The 26,105-nt window shown below is 35.5% G+C and overlaps 1 protein-coding gene across 1 annotated transcript in view; it reads right to left on the bottom strand.

Annotated features, from left to right (window-relative positions):
• Positions 1-26,105, bottom strand: part of LOC124613405 (carboxypeptidase B-like) — a 118,682-nt gene that overhangs the window by 48,501 nt on the left and 44,076 nt on the right. Inside the window, exon 3 of the mRNA XM_047142109.1 lies at positions 18,430-18,517. Within this exon, the coding sequence (XP_046998065.1) occupies positions 18,430-18,517 (88 nt within the window). The remainder of the gene's footprint in view (positions 1-18,429; positions 18,518-26,105) is intronic.

A 26,105-nucleotide genomic window follows, 5' to 3' on the forward strand; every position in this document is an offset into this window, starting at 1 on the left:
TGAGCAGAACACTGTCCTTGTCCTTTACTCTAACAACTATGTCACTGAGTGCGTCATAAAAGCTATCCATCTTATCTTGATCTGTCCCTTCACAATGCGAATATATTGACACAATCTTAATTTTCTTGTTAGACACTGTCAAATCTATCCACATCAGTCGTTCGTTTACGTATCTTACTGCAACTACGCTGGATTCCATTTCTTTCCTGATATAAATCCCTACACCCCATTGTGCTATTCCTGCTTTGATTCCTGACAGGTAAACCTTGTATTCTCCTACTTCCTCTTCTTTCTCACCCCTTACCCAAATGTCACTAACAGCTAAAACGTCCAACCCCATCTTACTTGCAGCCTCTGCCATTTCTACCTTCTCCCCAGAGTAGCCCCCATTGATATTAATAGCTCTCCATCTCGTTACCATTCGTTTGCCGAGTCGTATCTTAGGAGTCCCTGGTTTGTCAATTGGAGGTGGGGCTCCGTCACCTCCAAAGATCCGAGGCATTTTGCTCTGATTGTTGCCAGTATCATATTCAAAGTACCAGGGAAGCAGATTGCTAGCCTTACTTGCCCTGGGTCCCATTGGGTTTTACCCTAACAGTTGAGGGACTAACTGGTGGATTTGGTAGTCTTTGCCATCTGAGCCCAAAGGTGACCATGACTCAGAATATGTCCGAGACACCCAGCCTCATTCCAAAGTAACTGGTATCCTGACTGTCAGAACCATTTACTTGGCCACTCATAAGTTGCCTGTGGTTCATGAACTAGGAGATGACAACAGGATCCCACACCATGAAACACTATTTATCTATACTAACAAATAAAAACATCAAATAACAAACAAATTAAAAATCTAATAAAATTTCTCAGTTAAAATTTAATAACTAATAAAATAAATATATTCAGTTAAAATTTAAAAATATGAAAAATTTCTAAATTCATTCAAATTCAATAATCTGAACCGATTCACCTTTAGTTTTGTTTTATCCTCGATTTATAAAATTTAATCCAACAGTTTTCTCTAATTTCAATTCGTTTTTTGTAAAGATTTTATTGTAAAAAGATTTAAGAGTTATTTAAAATTTATCATGTAAAACTAATAAAGTCTTTTGACCATATCCAGTTACCAAAATTTCGACTTTTGAAATATTCTAAGATTTACTTTTCTTAATTCTGTTAATTTAGTAAACACTTTCTTGTAACTATTACTATAACTATTAAGTTCACTTAATAGATTTCAAATGCTGTCGTTCATATCCATTTCTTTGCTGTATTCATATATAAAAAAATTAGATTTTCAGAAACTAAAATGTTTTATGAATATTTAAATTTTTAAAAAAATTGAATTTTCCAGCTTAACAATTTTCATTTAATATTCTGTGTAGTGAATCATAAGTTAAATCCTTTTTATCATACATTATTACATATATAAGTGTATTATTCAGTTTGTTTTCATTAAAAGTGGAACATGGTTTCATCATTGCTTTTTGAGTAGTGAAAACATTCCCTCCTCTAGTCATATTTATTTTATGGATAGGATAATATTTTAAAAATTCAAGAGACTTACATTAATGTCATTATTTTATTGTCTTACTCATTTAAATTCACATAGTGCTTTGTAAGGTTTCAATAATTTATTAGGTGGACCAAGATTCCATAATTCTTGAGGAAAAACTTCATTGCTTCCATTCTTTAGATAGATATTTTGTAATTTATCATGATGGAATAAAGTAGAATCAGTACACTTATAATTTTTTCGTGTAATCTGGAAAACAACGAAAATATAGTAAGCTATATCAAATTCTTAAAATTATAATAATTAGTGATTTCTAATTCAAATTTTCTTTTTATACTTAATCTGGAAATCTGTATGGTTTGTGGATCAAAGAAAGAAATTGGAATTTTTGGATTTTTCAGTCTTCCTTGTTCTAGTTCAAGTGAATATTCTGGTTCATATTTAATGGCTGGAACACAGATTTCCATTCATTCTACACAATTTTTTTTCTTCCTTTGAAACTGTGGTCACATTTTCAACTCCAGCCTGATTACAATCACACCATCTATGAATAGAATCTCCATAACCAGAAATCCAAGTGAAAATTACTGTTTATTTGCACATTATTTCTTTAAAATCTTCTGACTGTTTCTAATGGATAAAGTACTTCGTTTTCTTTACTTTTTCTATTGTTACATTGTTAAGATTATGCCTTCCATCGTTAATTCGTTTGATAGAATTGAAGTACATTGAATAAGAACCAATGAAGAAATAAATGGATGTTGTATTCTATACAGAATATTGCTTCCTTTTTTTAATTGTGATGATGTCAAACAGTTATACCATTAATTTTTATATCAGATTTTATTATGTAAGTTGGATAATCGTTCCATCAGTTCCAATAATACTGAAATTCATATTAAGATGTGAATGTTTAGGACGAATCCATCTATCTCAAATATTAATATTAATTTTCGAGTCTTATTTGGAATATTTACATTTTTTTGTTTTTTAATTTATGGGGAAGAGTAAAAATGGTAATGTTGAATCTTATTCATTTGCAAAGGAAAAAATTTATTAAGACATATTTAAAGTAACTGTTATAACTGATCCATTAACATCAATCAGATCATCATTTCTATCAGTTATAGGTATTTCTAAATTCTGAATATTATCAAAAATTGGAATTTTACAGGAAAATTTGGTTCATAAATTATTGGACCTTAAAATTCAGCATTTGGTTCGAATGAAGAAATAATAATAGTTTTTGATGAAAATTACTAGCTTTTTAAAAAACATTCCAACAGCTATATAAAAATTCATAGTAATTAATTTGAATAGTATTATTTTTGATAAATCATTACCAACTGTTTGTTAATTGGGTTCAATAAATTTATGATTAAAACCTAAAATTTGTGCAGTACTATCTTCTATGTTGTTGTTCTGGTCTTTAGTCCTGAGACTGATTTAATACAGTTCTCCATGCTACTGTATTCTGCACAAGCTTCTTCATCTCTACTGCAGCCTAAATCCTTCTGTATCTGTTTAGTGTATTCATGGCTTGGTCTCTCTTTACCTTTTTACCCTCTTTGCCTCACTCCAGTACTAAATTGATGATCCCTCGATGCCTCAGAATGTGTCCTAATAACCCTTCCCTTCTTCTAGTGAAGTTGGGCCACGATATCCTCTTCTCCCCAATTATATTCAGTACTTCCTCATTAGTTATGTGATCAACCCATCTAATCTTCAGCATAATTCTGTAGCACCATAATTTGAAAGCTTCTATTCTCTTCTTGTCCAAACTCATGTTTCACTTCCACTACACTCTGGACAAATATTTTCAGAGAAGTCTTCCTGACACTTAAATCTACACTCAATGTTAACTAATTTCTCTTATGCAGAAATGCTTTCCTTGCCATTGGCAGTGTACATTTTATATCCTCTTTACTTCGACCACCCTCAGTTGTTTTGCTCCCCAAATAGCAATACTCATTTACTACTTTAAGTGTATCATTTCCTAATCTAATTCCCTCTGCATCACCCGTTTTAATTCGACTATATTCCATTATCCTCGTGTTGCTTTTGTTGATGTTCATCTTATATCCTCCTTTCAACACACTGTCCATTCCGTTCTGCTGCTCTTTCAGGTCCTTTGCTTTCTCTGACAGAATTACAATGTTATCGGAGAACCTCAAAGTTTTTATTTCTTCTCCATGGATTTTAATTCCTACTCTACATTTTTCTTTTCTTTCCTTTATTACTTGCTTAATATACAGATTGAATAACATCAGGGGAAGGCTCCAACCCTGTCTCACTCCCTTCCCAACCAATGGTTCCCTTTCATGGCCTTCGACTCTTATAACTGCCATCTGGTCTCTGTACAAAATGTAAATAGCCTTTTGCTCCCTGTATTTCACCACTGTCACCTCCAGAATTAGAAAGAGAGTATTCCAGTCAACATTGTCAAAAACTTTCTCTAAGTCTAGAAACATAGGTTTGCCTTTCCTTAATCTATTTTCTAAGATAAGTCATATGGTCAGTATTGCCTCATGTATTCTAACATTTCCACAGAATCCAAACTGATCTTCCCCGAGGTCGGCTTCTACCAGTTTTTCCATTCGTCTGTAAAGATTTTGTGTCAATATTTTGCAGCCGTGACTTATTAAACTCATAATTCGGTAATTTTCACATCTTCAACACCTGCTTTCTTTTGGATTGCAATTATTATACTCTTCTTGAAGTCAGAGTGCATTTCTCCTGTCTCATACATCTTGCTCACCAGATGGAAGAGTTTTGTCATGGCTGGCTCTCTGAAAGCTATCAGAAGTTCTAATGGAATGCTCTCGACGCTTGGGGCCTTGTTTCGACTTAGGTCTTTCAGTGCTTTGTCAAACACTTCGTGCAGTATCACACCTCCCATTTCATCTTCATCTACATCCTCTTCCATTTCCATAATATTGTCATCAAGAACATCAACCTTGTGCAGACCCTCTACATACTCCTTCCACCTTTTTGCTTCATTACTGAAAATAGTGAAGAAATTATTCCATTAGATGATTGTGAAGATAACTCATTTATTATATTTGATAATTTCATTGTTGAAAATCAGGATGTTCAAAAATGGTTCAAATGGCTCTGAGCACTATAGGACTTAACTTCTGACGTCAACAGTCGCCTAGAGCTTATAACTACCCTAAGGACATTACACACATAAATGCCCGGGGCAGGATTCAAACCTGCAACTGAAGTGCTCATGTGGTTCCAGACTGTAGTGCCTAGAACCACACAGCCACTCTGGCTGGCAAAATCAGGATGGAGTTACAGACAATTTTACTACAGATGGATTGTTGTTATATAACTCAAACATATTCAAAAATGTGGGAACAGTTAGAGACAATCATAATATTTCAAATATTTTCAGACAAGATGACACAAAGTTAGATTGTGTTTGTCACAAATGTGTTGGAGGTGATTTAAAATTCGACGATTTTAAAGAAATGTGAAGTAAACACTGAATAAGGAAGAATTTGATTTTATTTTGATAGATAAAACAAGAAAAATTAGTAATGTCAAATACACAGAAAAGATTAAGAATTTTTTAAATCTTGAAAATAATCATTGAATGTAGACAGCGAATGTGAATTTTAAATGTAAATGATAAATGTAAACAATAAACACAAATGATGACTGAGATGATTGAATATAAATGATGAAGATAAACATTGAATTCAACATGTGGTTTTTACCTCTAATAAATGTTTATAAAATGTGATCTATAGGTTGTTAAAAAAAAGCTAGATCAAATAGAAAACTTTCAGATCAATTAAAATAATAATTGAAAATGGCAAAAAACTTATGAAACCATATGAAAAATTTAAAGAAAGAATATCAATCAGTTATCGATGCAGTCACATATCTTAAACAAGAAATCAAAGCCTTTGATGATAATCTGGTGAATGACACAAACAACAGAGAAGCCAAAATACAGATGGTTCCTTATCATCAAAATTATTTCGAAGATTTTAACAATATCCCATCAACTAATCAGTACAAAAGTTCACAATGTGATGATATATTGTTTCAATCAGAAATACAACATTTATTGAAATAATATGAAGAAGAAATTACGGATAGAAAAATTTGAAAGAAAAAGATTTAAAACAAATAAGTATAAGTGATCAAATGTTAGAATTTATGAGCCATACTGCTGAGACAGTGATATATTAATAACTGGTAAAAATGAATGTGAAGGAAAAAATGGATTAATGAATTTTTCAACTAAAAAGCAGATTACTATAGCTGATTTTGGTGAAATATTTTATTCTATTGATTTACGAGTTATGCCAGAATTTTATTCGATTCCAAAGTAGTATATGATGAAAATAATTCATCTAAGGTTAAATCAAGTAAAGGGAATAAATATAATAATTTAATGAAAATAATTGTTGAAGAATATTTTCCTAGTTCTTCAGAAGGAAGAAATAGTAATAATTTGTTGAAGGATTAATTTAAAAATACTCAGAAAAACCAGCTGAATATGTTTCAGTGAATGATGTTATAGATTTAATCAACGGATGTACTACAGTTCATAGAGAAGAATTACCTGGAAAAAATTATCATAATTTAAAAATTGGAAAACGAAACATGTTGACAAATAAATTCTGTGATTCTCATATTATTATTCCAAAAGGAATTCTGTATCTTATTAGATTTCTGAGTTATCTTCCTCATACATTTCCGAAATGGAAAATATGGAAAACGGTTAGTTAACACCTTAATTCATAAATTACCTTTCTTATTACAGATTTCTTGTTATAAGTATTGTGGTCTTGGAACAAGGTTAGAGGATACAGAGGTGATAAAGGAATTATCTGTGAGACAAAGATTGTAAAACAATATTTTTATAGATTTCATTAAGACTTGGGAAAAGATATGAATCTAATAAAGAACATCAATTACATGCAATGGGAAGAATGCATTCTGAATATACTTCATTTCGTGAAAAATTCGTAGCAGCACCTGTTAACATCAAATATTTTAGAGGTGTATTCGTGACTGACAATTTAGCCAATAATCCAAACAATCTTAAGTGATGAATAGCTAATTTAGATACATCTGATCAAGTTTGCACTCACTGGATTTGATATATAAGTCGAAAAATTCTAAATTTTTTTGTGCTTTTGGTGGTAATATACCGAAAGCACTAGTAAATTATTTAGGGAAATTACTTTTATTTTGACTATTTGTCTCAAAACTTTTATCAAACCCAACAAGAGCCAGCTCAGAACTGCATTAAGCTATTTTGAATATAATAAATTGACATTTTTTGAAGTAAGTTCAATAAAAAGGCTTTTGAGAATTAGATGAAATCAAAGGTTTTCAATCAATAGGACCGAAAATTAATGATGAATTATGTAACTTTAATAAGGTGGTAAAAATATTAGAATAAAAAATCAAAGTTATTCAATAATTAGAAACAATAATTAAAAAAGGATTAACTTCAAATTTTGAAGATTTTCGGTCATAAACTAAAATTGTGACACATGTGTGTTATACAATCATCAATAGGTCCAAAAATTACAGAAAAACTAAAACCATCATTGTATACATTACAAACAAAAATCAAAGTTATTCAGTCACTATAACTGGAAATTAAGAAGAATTAGATTCAGAATTTAAAAAAGGTAACATATTATAACAATCGTTAGAAACGAAATTTAAAGATATCCAAAGTTTCCATCATCAGTAAACTAAAAAATAGAAGATGTAATGAAACTGCTTCATAAAGAATTAGGGAAAATCTTTTTAAGTAAATAAAAATTATATTGATTTTAAAGGAAGAAGACTAGTTGAAGTAAAACACCAGTAAATAATTATGATATTTTAATAATCACTTTTTACAAAAAAGATTAAAAAATCTTGTTACAAAACCTGAATACTCGGGTTTTTTCACTATAATTTCCTTAATAAAGAAGATTTTAATGTAATAATCAATCAACTTAATAAAACTAATTTACTATTTTACAAAAAACAAAAAAATGTATTTTAGATTACTTCTCAAAAGCAGATTTAACATGCTACCAGGGCAATTAAGTAATCTTCAGGCAAGACTGTGTAACAAAAATAAACTGAAGTTTCGTTTTGGTAAGGTGATGAAATATTAATATACTCATCTGAGTATGACATAAAAATCAAGAGAATTATTTTATTTGTGGCTAATGTGGACAGTGATCTGTAACCTATTGATTTCAAAATTGAGATAAAGAGACATAATGTCAATGAATTCCAAATATTATATCCAACACAATTCAATAACCCATCACTTGAAATGAAATTTGAGAAAGGATTACTGCCAGTTGGTTAATGTAAATTTTTGAAATTGAGGATTCAGCCATTCCAGTCCTGCCACCCCACAGCCTATTGTGTTGAGTTTGTGTCGTGTAAAATTTGAATTCCATGCTGTGCTGACACATCAAGGATTTTATTACTTCTAAGCCGATAACATACAAATGAGAAGATTTAAATGGTGGAGAATTAAACGTAAATTTTTATGGACAAGAATTACAGAAAATAAATAATCCAGACATTTATCTTGTTGAAAAGTTAAAAATAAGAGGTAAAACAGTACATGTTAAATGGTGGGCAATTGTTAATTCATATAATATCTGAACCAATAAAAATAAAATTGCTTTATAAAATTTTAGTTGTAATTGGAACTTGTTATAGAAAATTAAAAAATGTTTGGTATTGAATACAATATTCATTACAGTTATTGTTTTATTAAAGAAGATAAAGCATATTTTGATATTAAAATAAAATAGAATAAGGATATGTGTAACAATTATTTGCGAATTTTAAATTTGGATGAAATGAATCAGATTGCTTCAATGGTTGTCATTATATATATATATATATATATATATATATATGTGTGTGTGTGTGTGTGTGTGTGTATATATATATATATATATATATAATGAATCGTATATAAAATTTAATCATAAAGACTACTGGGAAATTCGGTTTTCTTTTTCTGAGAAAAATTACCAAGACACAGACAAAGTTGCCCATCTTAAGACTGAGCACAGTCTGGAGACACCTTGAGCTGTTAACAGATACTAAATTAATTATATCATCAATTGAAACCTCCTTCCTTTGGAAGGTAGGAGACGAGATACTGGCAGAAGTAAAGCTGTGAGTACTGGGTGTGAGTCGTGCTTCAGTGGCTCAGATGGTAGAGCACTTCCCCCCAAAAGGCAAAGGTCCCGAGTTCGAGTCTCGGTTGGATACACAGTTCTAATCTGCCAGGAGGTTTCAATTGATGATATAATTAATTTTGTATCTATTAACAGCAGAAGTCGTCTCCAGACTGTGCCCAGTCTTAAGATGGACAACTTTGTCTGTGGCTTGGTAATTTTTCTTAGAAAAAGAAACCCGAACTTCCAAGTTCTCTTTATGATTAAATTTTATATAAGATTCATTATATATATATATATTTATTTATTTATTCATAAATCCAGTCCTGAAAACTTTCTCCAAAAGGCTTTTTAGATTTCATAATTAAAGAATATAAAGCAGATTCATTAAAAAGTGTTATATGAGGGTTAATATTTTTAAATTGCTCCATTTCAGGACGACTGAACATTACATATATTTTACAATTTTTTCATTTGACAATACCCTTAAATGCTTTCCTAGGACATTCATATCCTAAAATATTAGCTATTTGATTTCCATCAAATCAGGGATTAATATTTTTGTCAACAATTATAGAAACTTGTTTATCATTATACATCTGCTTATTGTTAACAAGATCTGTGATTAACTCCATGTCTATTTATAGGAAACAAATTTTATTAAGTTAATAGAAAATTGTTTTTATAAATGAAAGTCAAGAAGTGTGGGAAATGTGAAGTAGAGAAATCAATTGTAACTTTTACTCAAACAAATATACAGAGGACAAGCATAAGCATGTTACTAAAGAATATGACAAAATAATAAAATTATACTTATAAATATGTTCTTTCTGTATGTGAAAAATACATTTTATCCAAGATTTAGAAGAAACATTGAACAAGTGTTTCCAATGATGAGCATTCTAAACTATTGAAAAATGGTGATGATGAGTGTGATAATTCTGCCAAGAAATGTATAAATTGTCAAGAAGTTAAAGATTGTGATTGTTTCTTCTTTCTAGTAGATGTAAGGCTTGCCTTCAGAAATATTGTAAACAAACATGGATTTAAAAGTCAAATGTTTCTAATTTTTCAACAGTCTTCAGGTACTCATTTTTCATAATCTAATGTTTTCCCCTTAAAAATAGAACAGAATATGGAGCCATTCGGTGTTACTCAATTCTATGATATTTCCAGAAGAAATAATTTACTAATTACAGGCAATTAAGAAAGATGAATTAATTACTTTAATTACTTCCCATAATTTACCTATTCCTACAAGAAATCATGGTGATTTGAGAGTATCAGAACTCACAACCATAGTTAAACATTGTGGTATTAGAGGATGATGTTTAAAAAGTTGAAAAGTTATTGGATATTCTAATAAATGTTATATGTCCTGAAAATTTCAATTTCGTTATTTATCTTGGCCCTGATAAAGCAATGAAGTTTTATCTGTATAAAAAATCACAACCATTTTCAAGTAATTAACAGTATGATAGCATTTCTAGAAATGTCATATTTCTGTATTAAATGTAATCAACCATTTAACAACAAGGATAGTCATAAATCTAAAATAGAAGAAAATATATGTATATTATATATAGAATCTGAACACAAAGCTGCAGAAAATAAAATTTATTGTGAAAACATAATAGATATGTTATAACGAAGATGTTTCAACAATCTTCAAGAGGTTTGTAATACAGTTTGTGAATGTGAAGAGCTTAGGGGATTTGTTTGAGACTGGAAGAATGGAAACACTTTGAAGTATACAAAAACTGTAAAAAAGAAGTGGCAATTGAAAATCATTAATGTTACATGCAATACAGGTTACAAAAAGGAGCAATTTGTGAAAGAAAAATTAAAGAATATCATGTCAAAGGTTGTCCAAGTAGTAGTAAAAATTGTTGTTATTTTATTGACAAATTCAAATATTTTATGTTTTTGAGTTTTCCAAATGTTATAATATAATTAAAGTTAAAAATTACATGTTGCAATGAAAAACCAAAGAAAATTAATTGTACATTTACTGAACAATACATATCTTTTGTTTATAAAGTTCAACAAGAAACAGCAACACATATTCCGAATCTTATAATTGTTCACATCTTTTGCTCTATGGTTTACAAATTTAAGAAAATCAAAAAATTGTGTCATTTGCTGATATAAAGAATTATGTATTCATTGCACATTATGCTCAAGGTTATGATTCTCAATTCATTCTGAAGTACTGTGTTAAAAATACAGTAAAGCTATATGCTATCTACTCTGGAACTAAATTCATGTTATTACAGATTGAAGAGTTAGGTCTAAGAATTAAAGGTAGTATATATTTTTTACATGTTCCACTTAGTTATTTTCGAAAAACGTTTGATTTGAAAGAATTAAGAAAAAATATTTTCCACATTTATTCAACCTATGTGAAAATGAAAATTACGTACGTCCAGCTCCTGATATCAAATATTATTGTGAGAGACGAATTTCTCAAATGGCATAGTGAAAGAGTTAAAGAAAATTATGTATTCCATATGAAGAAGGAAATCGTTGAATATTGTCATGTTGTAAATGTATTAAAAAGAAGTTGTAAAGATCTAAGAAAATAATTTTTGGAGATAGCCATATTGAGCCATTCTGTTATTCAACAACTGCTGGTGTTTGTATATCCATTTACAGATCTACATATTTACGAGAAAATACAGTTGCTGTACTGGATAAAGATCAAAAAGAAGAAACAGTGAAAAAAACTATAGATTAGTTAAACAGTTTTCGCAATAAAAAAATTAAACACTCTTAATGAACGAAAAGTAGAAATAGTTGGAACAAAAGTACATGTATTTGAGAAAGAAACAAATACTGTTCATAATACCATGGTTGTTCCTGGCATGATCATAAAAGATGCTTTAAAAGTGGAATGATTAATAGCAAAAATAAAGAAACAATGGAAGATTTATATCAAAAGACATTAACATGAAGTGAAGAAATACGAAATGCCAGATATAATTTAGTTGAAATGTAGGAATGTGATAGGATTACATCACCTGTGTATAAAAAAACGTAAGGAACATAAACAGTTCCCAGAAATTGTTGAACAATTAAATCCAACACATGCTTTTTTCGGTGGTCATACAAATACATTAAGTTAAGGGCCAAAGCATATGATGTAAACACAAAAATAAAATATATCGACATGTATAACAAATAAATTAACATATGAAGGAGCTGATCCTCCTTGGTATATAAAATGTGTCAGAACACTGTTGCAGAAACAAGGGAAAAATGTGCCAAATTTAAATGGACGCTAAATCTCCAACAGGGGCGATCTTTTACAGAAGCTAGAAATTTAGTGCGGACTTCAAAGGGAGATGTTTGTATTAGTTTCCACAACGAAACTTAGTCTCAAAACCTGGCAGAAAACCCAAAGTGGTTCTGGTCATACATGAATTATGCAGGCGACGAGACACAATCGATGGCTTCTCTGCACAATGTCAATGAAAATACTATCGACGACAGTGCTTTCAAAGTTATTAAACACAGCCTTCTGAAATTACTTCTCCAAAGAAGACGAAATAAATATTCCATAATTCGTATCAGGAACGGCCGCCAACATGAGTAACGTATAAGCAGATATTCTCAGAAGAGTGAAGCAACGTAAACCACTTAATAAAACAAGTCTTCCAGTGCAGACTACATACCAGTTAGGTTCCTTTCTGAGTATGCTAACACAATAGCTCCATACGTAACAATCATGTTCAAGCATTCACTCACTGAAATATTCGTACCCAAAGACTGGAAAGCTGCTCAGGTCACACCAATATTCAGGGAATGTAATAGGAGTAATCTACTAAATTACAGGCCCATATCGTTAACGTCGATATCCAGCAGGATTTTGGAACGTATATTGTGTTTGAACGTAATCAATTACCTCGAAAAAAACGGTCTACTGACACACAGTCATCATGGATTTAGAGAACAAGGTTCTTGTTAAACACAACTAGCTCTTTACTCACATGTTTTTTTGAAGTTATGAGTGCTAACGAAAAGGGATTTCAAATTTATTCCGTATTTCTAGATTTCCAGAAGGCTTTTGACACTGTGTCACACAAGCAGCTTGTAGTGAATTTGAGAGCTTATGGAATATTGTCTCAGTTATTAGACAATCTGAGCAGCTGTCTTACGTTGTTTGCACATGATGCTGTGGTTTATCGACTAATAAAGTCATCAGAATATCAAAACAAATTGCATAACGATTATGAAAAGATGGCTGTATGATGCAAAAATTGGCAACTGACCCAAAATAACAAACATGCGAGATCGTCCACAAGAGTGTTAAAATTAGTCTGTTAAACTTCGGCTGCACGACAAATCAGTCAAATCTAAAGACCTGAAATTCAGCTAAATATCCAGGAATTACAATTATGAACAAATTAAACTGAAGGGGAGGGGTAACAAACAGAAAATATTGTGTGGATGGCTAACAATAGACTACGTTTTATTGGCAGGATACTTAGAATATGTAACAGATCTACAGAACAGACTGCCTACACTACACTTGTCCATCCTCTTTTAGAATACTGTTGCATGGTGTGAGATCACTACCGGATAGAATTGACAGAGTACATCGAGAAAGTTCAAAGAACGGCAGCACCGTTTGTATTATAGACAAACAGGGGAGAGAATGTCACTGAAATGATACTGAATTTGGGATGAACACAATTAAAACAAAGACATTTTTCGTTATGGTGGAATCTTCTCACGAAATTTCAATCACCAACTTTCTTCTCCAAACGCGAAAATATTTTGTTGATGCCAACCTACACAGGGAGAAACGATCATCATAATAAAATGGAAATCAGAGCTTGCACCGAAAAATATAGGTGTTCGTTTTTTCCACATACAGTACAAGATTGGAATAATAGAGAATTATTGTGAAGCTGATGAAATGAACCTTCTGCCAGGCACTTCAGCGTGACTTACAGGGTATCCATGTAGATGAAGATATGTTGCCTTTATCCTATGTGTCATCCAATAAAAATATGTAAAACAGATTATTGTAACAGTGAATGGTACAGTTTTATAAAATGTAAAGTATTTGCATCTGTTTGTACCATCCAGTTTTATCAACACTAATAAAGATTAATAAAAATGAAAAACTTTTTTCCATTGTGTGTGAAATGTGTTGAAGAAAAAATAGAACAGTGAAATCATAATGTTGGAGAAACAAGTCTCATTGGAACTCGGACAGCTGATGAAGTCAAGAAAAGCTATAGAAAAAGGATATAAAATTTTAGATATCTACAAAGTGTGGAGCTTTGAGGAAGGAAGTAAGATGTTGCTTAGAAGTTTTGTGAAAGATATTATCAGAATAAAATTGAAAACCAGTCCTCATTGTTTTGATAATGATGGTATGTATAAAAAATATTTCAAGAAAAAGTAGAAATTCACTTAGATCTTGACAAAATGGAAGTAAATCCTGGTAAACGACCTGTTTGCAAAGATATGTCGGAATTCATTACATGGAAAATTTTGACAACGTCAGAATATGAATTAAACATTACAAAACTTTTATGAAATACTTTTGGATGACTGATTAGGTAATATTGGTATGAAATTTTGCTACTGAACAAGTAGTTCAAATTGAGTACAGTTTCAAGGAACTTCATATTGAAAATAATACTTCTACAAATATTTTTATTGTCACTTGTGCTGTGTCAAATGCAAGACTTCGATTATATGACATGATTTGAGATTCATTGTACGAAGTCGTTGTGTACCTCGTATGAATTATCTCCATTTCAAATTTAACCATAGTTATCCTCGTTTCCAATTCTCAAACTGACTATATTTTTTCATTATTTCAACTACATTCAGTCTCGTAGTAAAATAATTCTTCAAAAATTTGTGCACGAAATTCCCACCTAGTGTGCTCAACGTGCCCATATACGTATTACTCGCATTCCAAGTATGTTAATTCCCGTCGTGCGGCCGTCATCACATCGGACAACTTTTCATGCGAATTACCTGAGTACGACAACAGCTCCGCCAATGGAGTGCCTTTTTAAACGCTATGCTCAGTATACTACCGCCATCCGTTTATGTGCATATCGCTATCCCATGACTTGTCTCCTCAGTGTACTGTAGGCTGTTAAGAGCGCTGCCTCCTTTGTTGCGCGTGAACCAGTACCTATGAAGGCAGGCCTCGATCGCTACAAGACGTTCCAGCCCATAGTTTGGAGAGTCTGTCCCCAGTTGCATTCTGATATAATTTTTCAGTAACATATTACAGACCCAGCAGAGTGGTTGAACCCTTACCTTCTAATGACTGTCGCTGCATATCTCTCTTAATCTCAGATACGCCATTAATCGAAGTTTAATATTAATTTTTTATAGTGTTAAAGATACCTCTTCGTTTCTGGCATTGTCTATTTAGAGTTTCACTAATGATCAGAAGAAACAAGGGAGCGAAACGTGTGTCGTTACCTTCAGCTGTTAAGAATGTCACTACTTTCTCTTCGTAGCTGGTGGCCTATTGTAGCAGTATGAAAGGATGGAGGCCATATTACAAAACTGATTAGCATCGCTGTCTCTAGAGCGTAGTGTCCAAGGTTCGATTCGCGGCAGGGGTCGCAGATTTTCTTCAGTCTGGATTTGGTGTTAGTGTTATCTTTTTCGTTCCATCTCGTCTTCATCGACACACAAGTCACAGAAGTGGCGTCAAACAGAAAGACCTACACCCGGTAGTCGAACTACCATCAGTCCCTGATGCGATATCCTGGCCAGTAAAGCCATCCGATTATTTCATTTCATTTTCCCTTTTTGCCTGAGATGTTGAGAGTTTTATTTCCTTGTGATTAAGTGCATCATGCAATGAGTCTGAGAACAGCACAGTATGAATGGGTAACACGTTTAGCGAATGGTATCATATTTATCGACACTTTAGCACGACAAAGCTTTTAGAAATACTTTTAACGCTGGGTCTCACTTAAAATTGCATGTTTTTATAATACGGGAGTATAAATACAAAAATCGCCGAATACAACATGTGCGATACGATACCGCAGTGCCCGTGTTATTCCGAATTACGATTCAACGCTCGGAATAGTTCGTGTAGTCCGAAAGAGAAGGCATTGCGGCGATTAAAGCGATTATGTAACACATAAAATGTATTCGCAGTTGCGATTATGGACAAGCATCAGCTGCATAACTAAAAGACGGAAATGAAAATTTGGGCCGGAAAACGAGAGGTCACCTTATCATTAGATTGTAGACAGAGGTTTGACGACACAGAGTTTTAGGTCTGGTAAGGCGACCACTGGCGATTAGTGGGATACCTGGGTTCGAGTCCCAGCCGGCACAAATTTTCATTGTCGCCAGGCCATTATGCCGCTGATGGTTATTGAACATTCGCAGCTGTGAATACATTTCATATAAATACAGTATTTGCGCTTCATAAACGCTTGAAACAACATGGCTGCTTCCGGTTTGCTTCTGTGAGTGAATTACATGACAGTAGCTGTGGCTTCGCGGGGATATCCGTGTTTCGACACGCTGACTCGAATAGAACGTGCACGAAAATGTTGAACGACTCGTGGTCAGAGGAAGAGGAGGAGGAGGAGGTTAGTGTTTTACGTCCAGTCGTCAACGAGGTGGTTAGAAACCGAGCACAAGCTCAGATTAGGGAAGAATGGGGAAGGAATTCGGTCGTAAATCTAAGCATTTAATCTCTGTTGATCTATTGTACACGCGGAATAGCGACTTCTGAAATATTTAACAAAAAAATCGCCGAACTGCCGTGCGATTTGAGAAGTTATTCTATCTTATTTTCACAGCCAAACATTTGTTTGGCGGATTTCCTTTTTTCCACATACTCTCGGTATTTGCCGGAAGCGATTTAGGGAAATCCCGGTGTACCAAAATCAAGATGGCCATACGCGTGTTTGAACCGTCTTTCTCCCGAATGCGAGTGCAGTGTGCTAACCAGTGCATCACCTCGCCTTGTTCAGGGTGAGAGTTGAATATACGAAAAATATTAAGCATTATAAGAATCTAATATGCAGTATTTTCTGTTTTTCGAACTTATGCTTGCTTGTCAATAAAATATGCACTTTTAGTCCAGTTTGTTGCGCTATTTTTTAGGGAACGTGACATCGACAGCTAAACAGATTTTCTATATGCTGTGTGATGCAGGTACCCCTAACAATTTCGTTTTCTGTAACACGCAGTGTTATATCTGGCCTTCCAAAAACCACGCGCAATATTTTCATGTTTTCTTGCTCGCTACGTGCGAACAGACCAACAAAAAAGTGAACAGGAACTTTTTAGTGCAAATTTAAAGAAGTTAAACTTTTTTACTGGGGTATGTTTTCGCTAGAGGGCATAGTTTTCAAGTTATTCAAGAAAAACGTACAAAAGTCACCTCCAAATGAAATCCCACATTCAACCCCCTACGATCAGAATTTCTAGTATTTTGTTCATACCACTGTACAAAAATTTCCAATTGGACGAATTAATTCCCACATTTGACGTTCGTTGTTTGGTCTACAGGCCACCTCCCTAGTCGAGCAATTACAAATTTAAAAGTTTACGTTTGTGTAGATTTTACCCAACAATTTCGTGAACTTTGACAGTTACATCGTTGTATTTGCCACTTTTTCTGACTAGGAAACGACTGTACTTTTAAGGATTAAGTTTACATTTCCCATTCGTTCGAAACTTACGCCTTGCAAACACGGTGGTTTTTCTAATCAGAAGGCCTGATGAATATAATGATGTAGTTTGTTTATTTCATACTGTCAAAATTCACAAAATCGTGAGGTCATTTTCCTTTCATTGTCCTCACGGGCACGTGAAAATCAATAATGTTAACGAATAGCTTTTAGCGTAATAGCCCGGTCAATAGAGCCGAAATAAGGTATGAGTTCGTGTAGTCGGAGATTTGTACAGTGGTACGAGTGACTGCCATAAACTACATACCAGAAATCGTGATTAGTGAAGGATGAGTGTGGGGGTGGAGGTGAGCTTAAAGGTCTTTTTTGTACGTTTTTCTTGAGTACTTCGAAAACAGTGGTCTCCAGCGAAAACGTTTCCTACTACAAAATTTAACTACATTAATTTCATGCAAAAAGGAGCTGTTCATTTTTTATGAGGGCTAATAGTTTTCGCGTAGCGAGCTAGAGAATACGAAAATTTCGCATGTGGTTTTTGAAGGCCAGATATAACATTGCAGGTTGCATAAAACGACATCGTTAGGGGCAGCTGAATCATCCTGTCTATGATCTCAGATTTGTCGTTTGGTGTTACTTGGTAGCTAATTGAGAAAAGACAAACAAATGCAGTCTTTAAATATTTTAGCGAGCCCTGGTACCATACCTATACTAGGTAAATGTTGCAGCCTCTCCCACGGGTCGCATCTGAGGAAACGCAAAAAAAATTGAAAAAACTTAATGAGCTGTGACCGGCCTTAGGAAATGGTCTGAGAAAATCGTAGCGCCAATTAGTACTTTAGGCTAGTGCGTCAGTTCCATAACCATCAAAAACACCACGTAGTATGTTATTGACTCATTTGTAGAGAGCAACAACACACGTAAAGTTACTTGCCCACATCTCTACTGGAACCTAGGAACAAGCAGCAAAACTAAGCAGGATGTCATTATCAAGGGTATCAAACTTTTTAGCTGTTCTCCGTGGACTCAATATTCTACATGTATGAATCTAAGACAACACAGCCAACATTCCGTATGCACAATGTAACTGCTTCCTCACCATTCCAGTGGAAACCAAAGTTCCTGTTGGCATCCACTCCCAAGCACGAACTGGATTGTCTTGATTTTGTCTTCCTCCACATGCGGTCCTGCGAAATACATTAAGTACATGTCAGTAATGGTATGTAGGTCTGTTTGGCGAGGGAAAAAGCAAACTGCATATTCTGAGACAGAAGTTTCGTATTTGATGAAAAAGCACTTCGTGATTTACCTTTCCTCTTCACAATAATAGTGTTGATCGATGAAGCAAACTATAAACTACATGATTCTCTTAAGTAACAGTTTACAAATGAAGCGAAAATAAATTTAGAAAAAAATTTTGTACGTGTTGTCCATAACTTTTGATTAGAAACTCATAATATTCGCAGCATCATATACAACAGTATCAGTATCAAAAAACATTGTTGTTTTCAAAATTTAAAACCATGAAGGATGCGTGAAAGGTAGATGAAAGCTACAGCAAATTCGGCAAATTTCAGATATGGCATATTCATATGCACGTTTTGTACATGACGTTAGCTGTAACTGAGCAGAAACCTGTCAACTACCACAAGTGAAAGACATGAAAACTTCTATGTGTGAAAGTGTAACTTTTGAAATCGTTATGTACTTGAGACTAACACTGTATAAGAAATTTACGCTATAATCAGAACATGCAATTCAAACGAGACTGTTAATCGTCTTTGTTGTGTAGTCAACTCAAGGAACCAAGCAAGGATTCCTCTATAGAGATTGTTGCATTTTGTATGGACTCCACATTGCATTTTGTATGAACTCCACGTTGCATTATTTATGGACTGCACTATTTAGAATTTGTTATAAGCATTTTGTATTGACTCAACTACTTAGAATTCGTTATGACAGAAATAGTCAAAAAATCAACGGTAACAAAGTAGCACTTGTTCGTCTTCAATATTGTGAAACAGATCCCTTCTACTGATCAAATGCTCATAGCTCTTAAGGTATGCATTGTAGAGCACATGTTTACTTAACAATTTTTTCTTGTTTTGGTCCATACTGTCTCCTCTCAAAATATGGAAAGCAAAGAGCTTGCGATAGAAGTGCTGTTGTTTCACAGTGTGGAAGAGGAAGAAGTGCTCACAGTTCTTAAGGTACGCATTTTATAGTTAATGTTCGCTAGAACTTTTTGCCTCTAATGATCCTTCGTGTCATGACCCTGAATACTGATCATCCCTACAGAAACACCCAGTATTTATTTGTGAGGAGTTGAATTAAGGTGTGAGCTGTGGTAGAAATGGACGTGAAAGAAAACATGGGAGAGTGAGAGAGAGAAAAAAATTAAACGTAATTTGCTGTGATTGAAAAATGGCAAAAGAAAGAAGCTGGAGGAAGCAGTGAACATTTTCTTCAATGCTTGATAGAGAAAAATAACATGGATGGCATAAGAAAAGGCTTCATCCTTTCCTTAAATGTAATCTGGTAGTAAATTGTGCGTAGACTGCAGGTTAGTTTCTTTCAGGGATATAGGGAACAGTGGTGGTGCAGTGATCAGGTTTTTTGTTTTATGGGCGGGTACAGCGGGAGTAGCAGTAAGTGAGATCTTACAATGCCTCTATGAATGAGATTATAGGTACCTGATCTGTCATGGACAGCACTTAGGAGGGTTCACTTTGGGAAGCAGGTAAAGACACTATGGCTGTGGTAGTCAGGCAATTTGTCCGGTTGCAACCACTACACTAACTGAACACACGAGGTACTGACACGATCTATTAAGTGTTAGTCGCAGACGTAACCCACACAGGCATTTATGGTTAGTTTTATCCGTCTAGTGTTTTTTTCCATTCATCTACATCTACATCTACATTTATACTCCGCAAGCCACCCAACGGTGTGTGGCGGAGGGCACTTTACGTGCCACTGTCATCACCTCCCTTTCCTGTTCCAGTCGCGTATGGTTCGCGGGAAGAACGACTGTCTGAAAGCCTCCGTGCGCGCTCTAATCTCTCTAATTTTACATTCGTGATCTCCTCGGGAGGTATAAGTAGGGGGAAGCAATATATTCGATACCTCATCCAGAAACGCACCCTCTCGAAACCTGGCGAGCAAGCTACACCGCGATGCAGAGCGCCTCTCTTGCAGAGTCTGCCACTTGAGTTTATTAAACATCTCCGTAACGCTATCACGGTTACCAAATAACCCTGTGACGAAACGCGCCGCTCTTCTTTGGATCTTCTCTATCTCCTCCGTCAGACCGATCTGGTACGGATCCCACACTGATGAGCAATACTCAAGTATAGGTCGAACGAGTGTTTTGTAAGCCACCTCCTTTGTTGATGGACTACATTTTCTAAGCACTCTCCCAATGAATCTCAACCTGGTACCCGCCTTACCAACAATTAATTTTATATGATCATTCCACTTCAAATCGTTCCGCACGCATACTCCCAGATATTTTACAGAAGTAACTGCTACCAGTGTTTGTTCCGCTATCATATAATCATACAACAAAGGATCCTTCTTTCATGGCATAGTGGATCGCAGTAAGAAAGAAGACTCCTCAAGTTCCGTTTTGTGAGAATCCACTTGCTCCAGTCACAATTTACTTACTAGTTTTAATATTGTATTTGAACACTGCAGTCAAGATGAATACATTGCAGTGCTGAGCAGTGATACAAACGCTACAGCGAAGAGCAATGAAGCAGCTAAAAAGCGGGCAGAGCGGCTGGTAACTCCAGATGTCGCTCCAAGTATCCTTATGGGTAGAATACAGCTGGGCGTCAGGGCGAATCTAACCTCGCAGTCACGAACACCGGAGACCTACAGACTTTTAGGCGCAAAACTACTGGTTTTTCCATATAAAATATTAATTAATAGAACCCACTTTTGACATAATAAATGCCAGGGGCATTATAGCTTCCTTACTGTTGTTACACTAACAATAAGCTAAAACTAATAAGAAACAAACGATGGCTAATATGGCACCGACAAAGAACGAATCTTTCCGATGTAGTACGAAGTCTGCTAGTGATTCTTGTTGTGTGGCAAGCAGATCAGTCGGCATTCGGATGTACTCCAGGACCGATCTCTATATGGTATTCATGATTTTCAGTGTTCTATAAAATTAAGTGTATCGAACTGAGTGATTGTGAATTATTTTGCAGTGTTAATAAATAAACACTCCATGACGGCATTCCAGATAACATTATTTAAAGTAAATTTTTAACCCACTCATCCAGTCGTAGCAGTACGGACTCTTTGTAGCTCAAAACATTTCCGATTCACTACAGTAAATACTACTAGAGACTTTATCAGCGAGAAGATTACGCAGAAAGGATGGAAGAAAACTCCACAGTCAAGAAAGGTTACCTTTACTTTTGCACTCTTGGGTGAGCAGATTAGTCAGTAGTTGTGTACATCGCCTGCCACATTTCACGAATTTCACTGAAGAGCCAAAGAAGCTGGTACACCTGCCTCGCATTGTGTGGGGCCTTCACGAGCACGCATAAGTGGCGGAACACGACGTGACATGGACTCGACTAATGTCTGAAGAAGTGCTGGAGGGAATTGACACCATGAATCATGCATGGCTGTCCATAAATCCGTAAGAGTACGAGCGGTGGAGATCTCTTCTGAAAAGCACGTTGCAAGGCATCCCAGATATTCTCAATAATGTTCATGTCTAGGGAATCTGGAGGCGAACGGAAGTGTTTAAACTCAAAGAGTGTTCCTGGAGCCACTCTGTAGCAATTCTGGACTTCTGGGGTGACGCATTGTCCTGCTAGAATTGCCCAAGTCCGCTGGAATGGACATGAATCGATGCATACAGGATGCTTACATACGCGTCACCTGTCAGAGTCGTATCTAGACATATCAGGGTTCCCATATCGCTCCAGCTGCACATGCTCCACATCATTACAGAGCCCCCGCCAACTTGAACAGTCCCCTGTTGACATGAAGGGTCCAAGGATTCATGAGGTTCTCTCCACACCCGTACACGTTCATCCGCTCGATACAATTTGAAATGAGACTCGTGCTACCATGCAACACGTTTCCAGTTATCAACAGTCTTTTTCTGGCCGCTGCGATGTCGGAGATTTGATGTTTTACGGCGTTCCTGATATTCACGGTATATTCGTGAAATGGTCGTACGCGAAAATCCCCACTTCATTGCTACCTCGGAGATGCTGCGTGCCATCGCTCGTGCACCGAGTATATCACCATGTTCAAACTCAATTAAATCTTGATAACCTGCCATGAAGTAGCAGTAATCGACCTGTGCCAAACCCTTGTTGTTTTATACAGGCGTTGCCGACCGTAGCGCCGTATTCTGCCTGTTTATATATCATTGTATTTGAATACGCATGCCTATACTTGTTTCTTTGGCGCTTCAGTGTATAATCCAATTAAAATTACTTGGTAGCTCACATCTATCACTTACCACTACAGTATTGTCTTATTGGCTACCGGCTACCGCTCGGTTATAGGCGACACGCACACGGCGGGTAACTTCACAAACGCTGTTAATGTGCAACTCAGAGCAATGTTGGAGGCGACCGCCATGACGTATGTAGGAAATGTGAATGCTCCGTCGACAGCTGATTTTAAGTGGCCAATGACTGAACTACGGCTGGCGACATGTTTTGTAGCCCAGAAATTAAACTCACAATCAGCTTCTAAGCTAACCCCAACCACGTGATGTGCGATGTATCCGAGAAACCGACGGTCAATAGTCTGCAGCAGAACTAAAATCTCCATCGCTTTGTTCACGGCGATTAAAATTAACCTCTACGAGTAGACTCAAGATGAAAAAAGTCAGTTTCAGTGCTAAAAACAAATTGTAATTTCTCGCTATCACTGGTTACCTGAAACTGTCATACTGGCTACACGAGGAAATAAAGACAATACGATGATGACAATGACAATGAATTAGAAATAGAAAATTAGACTTGAACCAGTTAATTGAATAAAAAAAATAATTAAACTCTTTTGATTATATTTAGAAATAAAAAAGAACTTCGCAGTATCTGACGGGATTCGAACCTACGACCTCCTATGTGGAAGTTTTATGTAGTATCCACTGCAGTACACTGTAAAATTGTGTTCAGTACTTATATATATGACTGTGGTGCTCGAGTCGCAACTATGAATTGCAGACTTCAAAAATTCAGTTCACGGAATATCGTGAGGAGCTTATCTAATGTACGCCCATCTATGTGATCATGAAAAATGTATATGAGAATCGCGTCTTGTGCGAAAGTTGCAAGTAGTGTTGATTAGTGCTGTGCATGAAATGTGTGTATTTCATCAATGTCATTGTGTTTGTGTGTGTATGTTTTTGTTTTTGGTGTGGTTATCATGTGTGATGAAATACGAAATAAAGGTGCCAAACCCATCAGATCCATGATTCTGGACCCATGCACGTCAAAAAAGAATGACAGGCAAGGAATTGGAAGTCAACTGACCAACTGTTGCGGCGGTTTGGCAACGGCGAACGGGTCGACCGTGACGTTGAGCTGTCTCATTGGAAGAAACCATCTCTCAACTATCAAGCAATTTTAATCGGCCTATAGTGGCTACACTAAACAGAGATTTATAGAGGTTTAGTGTATAAGGTGATAGTGCAGTTTCACATCTTGTTGGAATAACGTACGTACTATAACACGTGTGTCATAATGGTGGTAAAGTAATATAAACTACTCAAAGTGAGTTTTGCACAAGCTGCATAATTTCATATATGTATGGGTGTACACTCATCGTAAGCTGGTAATAAAAGAATAAGCCTTATTACAATAGAAAGTAAGTTTACTGTGAAATAATCTCAACAACATCAGTGTGTTCGGAACTACCCATACTGGCATGTCAGCGAAATCGAGATATGCTGCTGTGTAATAATCAATACACTGCTACCGCAACCCACAGTTTATAACACTCTCGGATCCTACTTGGCCTACGGTCCATAAGGAGGAAGAGACATTTTCTGCTCAATGGTTGCTCTACTGGGGTAATACGATGTGTGTTGAGGGTTCCCAACGTTGCACTGCAAGATTCATTGGTCCTAAGCACGTTCAGTTCGGTTCACATCAGCCGATTCCTAATACCACTCCCTTAAGTTAGAAAAATGTTCGTGATGGAGACACTTTGTGCTCGCGCATCATTAGGCGTTAGCGAAATCCTCCACTTTTCGTAGAAGAAAAACTACCATCATTAGCCAGTGTTCCCTTGCTTACCTCCATCGCTTATGGAACGGTCAGATATGTGGAAACGTAACTGGTTCGCCACAGCCATTTCACCATTTCAGCTGACTTAAAGAAACACAGAGTGCTGTTGTGTTGTTTTCTATTTCAGGGTACCTAGGAGCCAACAGTTGGCACTGTTGACCGCTGGCGAGGACGACAAGGAAGTTTTCATTGCTCTGTGTCTTGCGTTAGAGACTGAAAGTTCAAATGACGTCGCTGAGATGTTTGCCAATTCGGTGGGCAACTTCGTGTGCTGGCAAACCTTCTTGTCCTAATGCTTGAAATGAACCTCCGAGGCTTATTGACAGATTCAACAAAATTCATTGTCCTGTTCGCAGTGGGACACATAGCGCAGCGTGCTTTATTGTAACATCATTATTTTATATCTCTGACACTACTACACTAAGACGTTTGAGCTCCGTGTGTAAATATTTATGTCTCATGGTGATTTATGTTTTTGATAGCTATATAAAGAGTGTTTATAAATGAATATCGTAGTTTTAAGGCTTTATAATATTTGTTACGTTAAACTTACAGTTATAAATGACATGTCAAATGAAAGAGCAACTTATACAGTTGTGTTTGGCACCAATGCGCATGAACAGCACGCAGTGTTTCCGACGCAATCCGCTAGACAGCGGTAGTAGCGAAGATGGTGTCTAGTGAACAGAAAGCGTTTTGTGTTTTGCAATCTGCAAAGACCAAATCTGTAGTTACTGTGTAACGTGCGTTCCGGCTGAAGTTCGGTTGCGATTCTCCAAGTGATAATAACATTCGTAGATGGTATCATCAATTTGAAGATATTGGCTGCCTTTGTAAAGGGAAGCGCACAGGACGACCAAGAGTCAGTGAAGAGACTGTTGAGCGAGTGAAAGAGTCGTTCACTCGTAGTCCAAAGAAATCAGTCGGGATGGCTAGTCCTGAATTACAAGTTCCCGTGTCGACTGTTTGGAAAGTTTTAAGAAAATGCATACAATTACGTCGTTGCCGTTTACAGTTATTACAGGCTCTAAGGCCGGCAGACCATGGATTACGTGCCAGCTTCGCAAACGAAATGTTTCATGACGATGAAGATTTTTTGGATCATGTTGTCTTCAGTGGTGAATCGACCTTTCACCTTAGTGGTTAACACTCACAATGTGCGCATCTGTGGCTCAGAAAATCCTCATGAGGTGATACAAATGCAAAGAGATCCTCACGAGGTGGTGAATGCAACGAGATTCCCTTAAAGTGACTGTTTTTTTGTGATGTATACCGGCGGAAAGTTTATGGGTCTTTCTTTTTTGGTGAAACTACTGTAACTGGCACTCCTTACCTTCATACACTAGAGCAATGGCTCTTCCCTCAGTTGGAAGATGATGAGCAAGAGAACTTCATTTTCCAGCAAGATGGTGCGGCACCTCACTGGCATAGCGAAGTATGCGATTGGTTGAACTTCACTGTACCCAAGCGCTGGGTAGGCCGCAAGGGGCCCAATGAT

This window comes from Schistocerca americana, chromosome 4 (assembly GCF_021461395.2).
Source record: "Schistocerca americana isolate TAMUIC-IGC-003095 chromosome 4, iqSchAmer2.1, whole genome shotgun sequence".
Lineage (NCBI taxonomy): Eukaryota > Metazoa > Arthropoda > Insecta > Orthoptera > Acrididae > Schistocerca > Schistocerca americana.